At 40.8% G+C, this 11,675-nt stretch overlaps 1 protein-coding gene across 1 annotated transcript; it reads left to right on the top strand.

The window, feature by feature from the left end:
- The first annotated feature begins 3,743 nt into the window (after window positions 1-3,743).
- On the top strand, window positions 3,744-5,091 carry LOC129424385 (olfactory receptor 4Q2-like). The gene has a single exon (XM_055181026.2). The coding sequence runs from the start codon at window positions 4,139-4,141 to the stop codon at window positions 5,063-5,065; it is 927 nt and encodes a 308-aa protein (XP_055037001.2). The 5' UTR covers window positions 3,744-4,138; the 3' UTR covers window positions 5,066-5,091.
- The last annotated feature ends 6,584 nt before the right edge of the window (window positions 5,092-11,675 follow it).

Raw genomic sequence — 11,675 nt, 5'->3', positions numbered from 1 at the left:
GGTTCTTTGTGGAACCAAAAATGTGTCAAAAAAGCAGTTGGACGTGTTACCAGGTATTTCTTTGCCGAATACTACTTTGCCACAGTTTCAGAAAGTTTTCTTCGAAAACGGGTCCAGCTGACATATCAGGGGTAAGTCAGACATGGACAGAACTTCAAAATAAGAGTCTAAACACAGGGGACTCTCAGCCATGAGAGGAAGTTTAGGAGACTCAGATTAGTACCTTTCAGGCATGACAGGAAGCTCAGGAGACCCTGTTTCATGGGTTTGAGAGACCTCTTGTGGAACAGAAGAGCAGAAAGCAGACCACACACACCATAGAGCCATGGAAAATACAGGGAACACAGAATTCAAAGGACATACCTCCAATGTCAGAGATACCACAGACCGGGAAACCACCAGATTTGGGATCCCAGCCACCCGTATAAACATATATGGGTATCCAGACTAGACATAACCGCTGGGTCCTAGCATGAGCTGGAGAGATGATCTTGTGAACTAACTCGGGTGTGGCGGCAGCCATCTTGTAAAGTGTCGCGGGTGTGGTGGTGACCATCTTGTGAAGTGGCTCGGGGTGTTGGGGCGGCCTTCTTGTGAAGTGGCTTGGGTGTGGCGCTGGCCTTTTTGTGAAGTGGCTCTGGTGTGGCGGCTGCCATCTTGTGAAGTGGCTCGGATGTGGCGGCTGCCATCTTGTGAAGTGACTCGGGTGTGGCGGCTGCCATCTTGTGAAGTGGCTCGGGTTTGGCGCTGCCATCTTGTGAAGTGGCTTGGGTGTGGCGGCGGCCATCTTGTGAAGTGGCTCTGTAGCGGGCATACTAAGGACAGGAATGGACATAGTTAATGTAGTGTAGTGAAATACAAAACAAAAACACAGCTGTCTCCTGGGTTCCAGAATGGCTGGTTAATTCTGTCAAGGTGTGTTGATGATGGAACCACTATGAAGTAAGGTACTATGAAGTAAGGGCTGTAAAATCCCGACCTCATCTCGGCTGGAGGGACCGGCTCTATCACATCCTTCACCAGTAGGACATTGATCTCTGCACGCAAGATGTGGGCATCGGCATCTTTCACTGAAGTCTAGAGGATGCCTGCAAACTTAAAGGGGGCGCCAGGAAAACTGAATCGCATAGCCGAGTCTGATGGTGCGAAGAAGCCACAACGACAGGCTGGGAAACTCTAACCAGGCTCCCAAATACTATTTGAGTGGGACTAAGGCACCACAGATGTACCCACAGTGGGGCAGCACCACGGCGGGGCAGGTAAGTGTCTGGAAACATTCACTTGGCTGGGCAAATGGACAGACATAAAGTGCCTTTCGAACGCTTGTGCACGGCCACTATTGAAAGATGAGAGTGGGTGGGTCAACTCTGCACCACCCACAGTGCTCATCATCCTCTGATGACCTGGAGAAGGAATAGGAAACTGTTCTTTTGTTGAAAATGTGGATAACCCTTACTGGCTGAACAGAAAGAAAAGAGAACCAAAGACTCTTCAACCAGACCTCCTATGGGGAGGGAGTGGTGCAGTCACCATCTCCCCGTGAGCAGTTCTCTCCATCTCCAGGTCGCCTGTCTCAGGGACGCCTAACCTTTGGTTTTCTGCCGGGTTTTGTGGTGGACTGGATGGGCAGGGCGCCCTGCTTTCGACCGGTTCCACGTCAGCGTTTCGATGGAGGTTGCTCATTTTTATTTAGCTGAAGCACCTTCACGCCAATTTATCCACCCAGATACTCTGCTCCCTCTCAGAAAATCTGCTTATTACACAGCAGCTGCTGCTTGACTCCAAAGCGAAAAGCTAATAATGCAGTTCACCTTCTGGGATTTATACCCACCTGATGCAAATACTGCATGCCAACATTCAGTGGCCCCTTTAAATGCAATCGAAGCTGAATGGCCTCTTTAAGCGAGATTTTGAGAGCATGAAGTGCAGTGCGTGCCAAGCGCCTAAGATCCCAAGGAAAGATTCGACCATTTCTCTGACGAGCTGACGCAAGGCGGCTGTGTTTAGGCTCAGAAGGAATGGACCACTGAAAGCTCTGCGAGGAGCACAGGAGGCAGTGCCACAGAGAAAGCAGCAATTCTGCAACTTCCGGTAAACTCCACAAAGAATCAATAACAACAGAGTCCTTTTAGAGTAGTTTATTTCTGATAAGAAGCAAAATAAACAACAAGTAGATTACCTTAGTTCAAATCATAGCTAAGGTGTATCAAAAACTACACTGAGCTAACTTTACTGTGTAAATGGTGTACTATATAATGTATGCAATGTTTAAAAAAAGAATAATAATAATACAGATGCTAAACCTCTCTTCACATAGCAGTGAACCATGATCCCCATCTGCCCTCGTCTTTAGACCTGTTTGAGTCGTGACTCACTCGGATCTTTCACCCGGATCTTTAAATTAACTCATGAGTCGCGAGTCTCTAGTATCATTAACCCGGATCAGTTGAGTCCTACTACAATTCAATGTAAAACCATAAACAGCGCCACCACACACACAAACCTCTTTCAACATTATTAATGAGACTTCGCTCGCTCTATATAATCACTCGTAACCGGCTGATCTGCGAGAGAACTGACCCGGGATTCTCACTCAGAGCTGGAAATAATGCGGACTCGAGAGACATGTGAATCTGATTTGACTCGAGAATCTCTCAACTTGTAACCGGCTGATCCGCGCGAACTGTCTCTCGAATCAGAGCCGGAAACACTGCAGATTCGCAGATCTGCCGGAAACATTGCAGACTCGAGACTCTCCGGCTCGGGGGGCTACATAATCAGGACACAGTTTTTTATTTTCTCTATATTATTATGCTATTATTATTAGGCCTATTTTTTAAATGGTCGACCATACACACCAAACCTAAAACCTATAAGCATATTATTTTAGAAGTGAAAGGCTTTTGTTGTGGATTTGCTTTTGAGGAAACTTCAGTCGCTCAAAAGCAAAGTCGCGTTCATTCGCGCGGATCAGCCAGAGCCGGTTAGTAGTCTCATGAGTCCCATGGTCTGCGAGTCTGCAATGTTTCCGGCTCTGAGAATCTCGAGTCGCGTGTATCAGCCGGTTACAAGTGGGTCTGTACTGAGTTTCCTTGGCGATTTAGCAATACTGACTCAAGTGACTCACACAACCCCGATCACTTTTGTGAGTGACTCACAATAACACGGATCCCTAAAAGGAATCGAGTTTGCCAGGCCTACTCGTCTTTAGGAAATTAAAACATTAGTTATTTTTGACATTCTAGTCAGACCACTAAACAAACAGAGACCATAAGTTAAGTCCTGCCCAGATGCGTAACCACAAAAACGCTACACAGTTGTTTCATTGTTCCAAAGCGTTAATTAAAGCAAGAGAAAACTGAAAAATTAGAGGACAGCAAAAGTAGCATATTTAAAATTTGCCCACCCCCCCAAAAAACTTTTGGTCAGTCCTACATTTGTCAACACCATGAAGAAAACCATGGGGTGGTTATGCATATTAGAGTAAATTTAGGTTAAATTTGCACATGCAACCCCTAGCCAGAAAAAATCAAGAGCCTGATGACACATTGAACAATGTCATGGCAACCCTTTTTGTTCCTTACTGGGATGAAACACACATATATATAAACCATATACTAAAGGGACAAGAGCAATTCAACTATTATTCTATGCACATCACACTGTTGATAAAAAAGGCGGGAGCGACATTTAACATTGCATTAAGCAATCTCATACAGTATGTGCATCTGTAAAGCAACGGCTTTATTGATAATTAACATGTTTTATTTTTGAGTTTCCATTTTAAGGTTTTGTTGTTATTTTTCTGTTTAAATCTGCTAATTAAATATTGTGGACTGTAAAACAATTTAGGTAAAAAGATTTTGGTAATTGTTACAGTGTGGGAAGAACTTACAGTTAAGAGCAATTTGTGCATCTCATCTGGCTTTTTACACATTAGTCACTGATGTAACTTAATATAGTTGGGTGGATATCATATTTCTATCTTAACTATAACCAGTTACATTAAATTATACCACCAAAAAATGAATATACTCTACATTGGAAATTTAAAAATGTTTTGTTTCTGGAATTGAAATATGCTATTAATGACATGTATGTTTGCTAATATGTTAAAAGGTTTTGTGAGGGGCTCCCAATGGACAATCTGACATTAGGAAACAACATTCTTCTAGTGGAGGGATTGAAAGTTACACCTCAGTCTTCTTATCCTGTGTTCATCCTGCTTCTCTTAGCCTATGTCTTTGCAATGGTATCCAACATAACACTTATAATTCTCATCTCAACACAGAAGAATTTGCAGCACCCTATGCATTTTCTGTTTTGTAATCTACCCCTGAATGATATACTAGGAACCACTGTTATTTTACCACGTTTACTGCGGGATATTTTAACAGAAGCCTCTTTGCGATACATTACATATGTGGAGTGTGTTATTCAAGCTTATTTTGTGCACATATTTGTTGCAGCGTGCCACTATGTGCTAATAATAATGGCATTTGACAGATATGTGGCTATATGTAATCCATTACGATATTCAGCTATAATGACAAATAAAATGGTGGTTAAACTATCAGCATCAGCCTGGGGATTGGCAGTGCTTATAGTGTCTATAATGTTAGGTCTCACAATACGCCTCTCTCGCTGCAGGTATAAAATTGAAAACCCTTTCTGTGACAATGCATCCCTGTTTAAACTATCATGTGAAGATGTATCTGTTAATAATGTGTATGGAATCATTTATACAGCAATTGTACTCACCCTTTCAATATTGTGTATAGTTGTAACATATGGCAGGATTGCTACTGTATGCATTACCAGCAAAAGCAAAGCACTCAACAGCAAAGCTATAAAAACCTGCAGTACTCATTTAGCTGTTTATTTAATCATGTTTGTATGTGGAGCCATTTTTATATTTCTTCATCGTTTTCCTGAATACTCTGACAGCAGGAAACTAGCTAGTATAATGTTTCACATTGTACCAACAGGATTAAATCCTTTAGTGTATGGCTTACAAACCAAAGAGATAAGAGAAAAGATTGTTAAACTTTGGTGGAGAAAATAAAGGGAAATTTTGATGTCATGTCTCTTGACAGTACAGCAATAAGACAATACAGCAATGTATTGGCAAAAACATGTAATGTGCATATTTATTTTTTCATTGAACATTTTTTAATACAAGTAATATTTGTGCCATTGCACTGTGAGGAAGAAAATGTTTTCTCAGTGTTGATATGGAAGTTGTTTATTTAAGACTTAAATTTATATTTAATTAAGCAGACAGTATCTGAATAAAGATTAAAAACATGCATTTTGGCTCATTGGATATTTTCTGGGGAAGCTTCTTGCTTTTATTGTCATATAGGACAGAGAAGTGTTGACAGGAAAGAGTGCATAAGTGATCAAGATATGACTTGGATTGGACTCGAACCCAAACCTGTGAGTCAACAGCTTCTTTATTTTTCATTATGCCATTCCAGCATCTATGGCTTTATTTATGGCAATAACCAGTTAATCTATACAGAAGTTGATCAGTAAATCCATACACACATTGGGTTGGGGGCAATTTGTTTCTAATTCACCTAACATGCATGTTTTTGGCCTGTGGAAAGGAAACCCATGCTGACACAGGGAGAACATGCAAACTCCATACAGAAAGGTCACCTGACCTAGCCAGGGCTCGAACCGGTGACCTTCTTGTTGTGAGGCAACAGTGCTGAATTATATGTGTGAATTCACCAGTGTGTGAATTATATGTTATAAGGACAAGTTCGGTATTTTACACTTAAAGCCCTGTTTTCAGATTGTTTATGATGAAATAGAACAGTTTTGACTGAAATTTGGACATATGCTGCTGACATGAAAATGTTCGGTTTCTGTGGTATATCACCCCTCACCCCCACAATGGCTGCATAGGTGCACCGGAACAATCCTTCCTGAAATGCATTAAACTTTCGTTTGCAAAGATGTGAAACTCACTAAGTGGTCAGGGGCGTTCACTGATATGCTCACACAAAAATCGCTGCAAAAGATGCTTTCCAACAGATTTATCGTAGCTTTTGTCCATTTCCATTGACTTGTATTGATACGGAAATGGAGTTGTTTGTGTCAGAAGATTGTGTATATGTCTTTAAGGGAAGTATGTCACGGGGGGAGGTACAAAAAACACTGGTGTATCTGTGCATCTGTTTTGAGTTGTTTTTGTTATTCAACCAAAGAAAGATTAATCGTCTGTCTCCTTCATTGACATGGTGTCAGAAGTGGCCACGTAGAAAGAGAACTACCAGTCAGAAAACTAAAAGAAAATGCCACTTTTCAAACCGCCAAACAACTTTACATTCGACAAGCCGGGAGAATGGCCGTCATGGCGGCAGCGTTTCGTGAGATACAGAATGGCTGCCAAGCTCACAGAAGAGGACGGGACAATCCAAGTAAGTACTTTGAAAAAATGGTGATGACAAATGCAGCCGATGTGGCAAGACAAAACATAAAGACAGAGTGAGATGTCCAGCCTTAGGGGCAGAATGCAGGAGATGTCACAAGAAAGGTAATTGGGAACGCATGTGCAAAACTAAATTAGTCCATGAGTTCATGAGGGATGAAAGACAATCTGATTCATTTTACCTTGGATCTGTACAACAGACAGGAAAAAACACAGAGACATGGACTGTCAATCTGACAATTGGAAACACACCAGTAGCATTTAAGATAGATACTGGGCAGATGTGACAATAATTTGCGAACAGACATTCCAAAATCTACAAAAGAAACAAGAATTGTGCAAAGTAAAAGTCACACTTAACAGTCCAGGGGGCCAGCTTACATGCATGTGTCAATTCAGAAGTCACACAAAGTATAAAAAGAAACACTACGAACTGACCATATATGTTGTAAAGCAGGGGTCCCCAACTGGCGGACTCCGGTCCGAATCCAAATCGAGTTTACTTTTGCCTGTTTGTGTTTCTGACTGATATTGATGATGATCTTTTACCAGTGCAACTTGAAGCACAGAAGAGAGTGTTCAACATTAAATTTAGTTAAGTACAGACAATAAATGAGAATGAAGGTAACATGTGATATGATTTGATTAAGCCAGGTTTGTATTCATTGATTATGATTGTTAATCTCAGTTTAGCAGAAAAGCACTTTAGTTTTCCTTTTAAGTTGTTATGTGGAAACGAATGTGTGTTTTGAAAATTTAGAGATGACTGCATGTTTCCTTCATATTTTTGTCAGACATTGTTACTGGATAAATTGAGATATTTTGTACCAAGCAACTGAAATGACACACAGTAACAGAACAGCATTAACATGAAATCCATTTTATGAAGGATTATTTATGCTTATACATATAAAGAAACATTATTCAATATACTTGATAACACTATATTTTGTTTAATAAAACAAATATTTACACTAATTTCTTTAGTCTGGCGAAAGCTGTCAATTTATGTTTTTACGTGCAGTACATGTCCGGACCTCTGCTGGTGCGGAGGGTTCATTTACTGGACCTCCACCAATTTTAGTTGAAGACCCCTGTTGTAAAGGGTCCAACAGTGAATAATCTTCTCAGTGGAAAGTCAGCTAAAGAAATGGGCCTGATTAAATGAATAGAAGAGGTCAGTGCATCTATTAGGGACGACGGAAAGCTAAACACTGAACCAGTTAAGATTCTACTCAGAGAAGGAGCAGGACCGTATGCGGTTAATACTGCCCGTAGAGTTCCTTTGCCAATGCTTCGGAAAGTAAAAGAAGAACTCAACCAACATATTGGTGTGCGCCTATGGTCATGGCCGTAGCTACCATTGAGGACACCGAGGTCATGTCCTTGGTAGTTCTTCTTGAAGTTTTGCTTCATTTTAATGTGAAAATAGCAGACAAAACAATTATCCTTGCATATGCGGACCATCACGTGAAGTGATGGAAATAACGGCATTATAAATAAACGTCGTTACTAACGGTGTTATTTTTTCAGTAACGAATAATCAAATAAATGTCCGTCGTTACTGTTACTGACATTAAAATGTTCATCTCACTGAAGCGAGTAGACTATCAGACAGGCAATGTTTTTCTCTTCAACTGATGATGATTGGCCTGTGTATGTTAGAGGGGGTGGGACAACCACATACCCAATGATGACTGGCTGAATTTCCATTGTTGGCCAACCAGAAGCAGGCTTAGTTCAAGTTCATACACTGTATAAACATGCACAGCAGTGCCGTGTTGCCAACTTGATGATGACTTTGTCCCTAGATTTAGCCATTTTTAAACCCCTTTAGCGACTTAAAAAAAGCTTTTCTGGCGTAGTTGAAGACTGACGTGAGAGCATGTATCATTCTCTCCACTCAACGAGCAGTGGGTGCTGCTACTAGACACTCACAGGCAGCCCGGTCCTCACGTGCAGTCTGCCGACAGAGCGATGAGCGATGGCAAGTACAACAAGCTCAAAGGTAGCAGTCGCAAACACAAAGTATGATAAGCACTGCTTTTATACCAGAATAGTATGCAAGAAAGGCAAGAATGTTTATGTAACGTGCAACTTATGCTGAGTAAAGAGTCTTTTCCACGTCTGTAAGTCTAATAAAGCAAATGAAAATGAAAAGGCTGCAACAAACTAAATTATCATTTGGAAAGCCAGCAAAAGATGAGCAGACAAAGAGAAGGAGGGAAGGGGAGAGTTAATGGTTATGCAGCAAATAGCCTACAATATGAGATGCAATACAGCTACCAATTTGATTCAAACCTACACTACTGTTCAAAAGTTTAAGGTCACTTGACTAAAATGTTAACTATGATCTTAAAAATCATTTAATCTGAAAGTGCATGGTTAAATGCTTGAAATTACTTTTGTAGACCAAAAATATACCTGTGCCAAACTGACTGATTTTGTTAATAATTATTAGAAAACCAAAAATGTATTTTTGAAAATAAATGACTAACACTGAATATTGAAGAAAAATCAGCCAATAAGAGCCCATATTATATATAAACTCCTCCTATACTCTTAAAAATTCATCCTAAATTGAAAATTTAAGAAGCTTCTTGAAAAAAAATGACACAGTTTTGCAGTTTTTAGGCAAAGGGTGACTTACACTTCGATGAAATGTAACCATTGATTTATTTTGGATGCTTTTAGTCACCAACAAAAATCTCACAGACACAGTTACATTTGTGCTATGTCGTAGTTTGGACGTATTATTATTCTGTAATATGGAAAAAATATAAATAATTAAAAAAAATGTTGGGGTTGTCCTCGGTATTTGAAAAATCCTGGCTACGGCCTTGCCTATGGTGCCAGTTATCAAATCCAATGGACAGGTTCGTATATGTGTAGACCTGAAAAGACTGAATCAAAACATCAAAAGAGAATGATTCATGCTGCCAACAACAGTTGAAATTCTTGCAAAATTATCAGGTGCAAAAGTGTTCACATCGCTAGATGCTGTAAGTGGCTTTTGGCAAATGCCACTGCATCCAGAGAGCAGCCGGTTAACAACTTTCATCATGCCATTTGCCAGATATTGTTTTAAAAGTCTTCCTTTTGGCATCAGCATAGCACCTGAGATCTTTCAACGGAAAATGCAAGAGCTATTGTCAGGCCTGGAAGGAGTACAAGTGTATATGGATGATGTCGTTCTGTAGCTTAGCAATGCCAATACTGGGTTTTTTACACTTTTAACTCTAATCTCAACACAGAATTTGCAGTATCCTATGCACTTTCTGTACTGTAATCTACACCTGAATAATATATTATAAACAAGTGTTATATGTGGAGTCTGTAATTCAAGCATATTTTGTGCACATATTTGTAGCATGCCACTATGTGTTGATAATAATGGCAATTGACAATTCTACTACCAATAAACCAATGAGATTATCATCCATCCCCTTTAAAAGCCAGTTGCACTCAAGCCATGGCAGATTCCCTATTTACATGGCAGAGTTTGTAAGCTGAAAACTGTAAACGAGGGAAGAAAACCACCAGTTTAAGATTGGCATTTAAAAATAGCTTTGGTTTTATATATTGAAATTCTGTAATAAAACCTTTGGGTCTCTTTAAAATTCTTTATTGTTTGTCATTGAAGTAAAATTAGCAGGGTTTTAATAGCTGAAAAGGTTTGGATAGCCTATTCATTGTATCCGTCACTGCTCAGTATTGTACATGCCATTCTGTAGTCTGCCTGGTTCCTGTTCCCGCACGAGGTTTCCCCAGTTGTCTTCTTGTTGTCTTCTTGTTATTTTCTTGTTTTGTTTATGGACTGTTTTGTGGATTACCCCTTGATTACGGATTACCTTAAATAAAAAGGATTGCATTGGTATCCGGCACCTTGTCTTGCCTTGCTTTCACTGTGAGGATTGGTGAGAACGAACCCAAGCACAGACACAAATGGATAAACACTAAAGACTTTAATAACAAAACAGGAAAAACAAAATCCCACGATGGGGCAAAAACCAACATCAAACTGAATAACAAAACACTGACAGGACTAGACTATAATATATCAAACAAGACACTAAACTGGTCTAGACAAACTCTACAACAAAGAACTTGATTTAACTGTATAATATATGACAGGAACAAACAGTACATACGTAGACAGAAAAATGGGCACAAGGACTTAAATAGGGTGAACTAAACGACACACACCTGAAAAGAATCACAAGTAAGGGATTAGTGAAAAAGTGACGAGACCTGGGAAATGCGTGGTCAGAATAAACCAATACTAAAACCACGCATCTCCCACATAAAACATGGTACTGCCAGAACCCTATATACAAAGACTAGATATAATTCAAGACAAGAATGTGACAGGATCCTGACAGTACCCTCCCTTAAGGAGCGGCTACCAGATGCTCCTCAGGGGGAACACTAACAGATAACACAAAGGCAGACATGAAAAAATTAAAAGCAAGTTGGGATAACAAAAATAATAAACAAGGGAGGAGGGAAACAACAAAGTTCATGGGTGGTGGTTCAGACTGGGTGGGATTGGGTGGGGAATGAGTTCTGGGTCCATGGGGTGTGAACAGGACATGGCTGTGGCGCAGAGACAGGGGCTGAATCCGAAATCGCATACTGCCATACTATATTGTCACAAGTGACGAACAGGCGGAACCAAAAGCGGCGAGGGAAAGTTCCGCCCGGACCAACTTCCGCAAACACCGGCACTTCCGGGTAACCCCTAGCAACGGTAATCAGGGCGAAATACACGCCAGGTGTGTGCGATGACGCGGCGAAAGCCCATTGGACCAAATGGGCAAGCTAGAAGGATAAAAGCAAAGCAACGTCAGAAAACAGGAAGTGGTCGATTGGGGTCGTGTGAATGCACAGCGAGGCGGCGTGTGGACGTAAGCGGCGGCATTTTGGGTGAGGACTGAAGAGACAGGCGGAATACAGAAGTAAGGACACGTTGGAAATATCGAAGAAGATCGGCGTTTCGCCGGGAGAGTTTCCAAAGAAGGTACTGAGAGTGTGATACAACCCATTCTTACCCGAAATGTTGGATATGGTAAACGCTGTGGGGAAACCATATACAGCCAAGCCGAAAGAGATCAGGTGATAGAAGGACCGCGTGACGGAAGGAGGAACCCGGGAGCTGTGGAAAGAGGGGCCAAGATGAAGGTCGTGAGTACACGCATTGTTTGTATCAAGTAAATCATTGAAGGGAAAACTC

This window comes from Misgurnus anguillicaudatus, chromosome 9, assembly GCF_027580225.2.
Source record: "Misgurnus anguillicaudatus chromosome 9, ASM2758022v2, whole genome shotgun sequence".
Taxonomy (NCBI): domain Eukaryota; kingdom Metazoa; phylum Chordata; class Actinopteri; order Cypriniformes; family Cobitidae; genus Misgurnus; species Misgurnus anguillicaudatus.
The sequence above is the reverse complement of the archived record's forward strand: the minus strand, read 5'-3'. Positions and strand labels throughout refer to the sequence as shown.

What these genes read in the sequence shown, in the direction of transcription:
- LOC129424385 (XM_055181026.2), top strand. Translation starts at nt 4,139, where the DNA reads ATGGACAATCTGACATTAGGAAACAACATTCTTCTAGTGGAGGGATTG.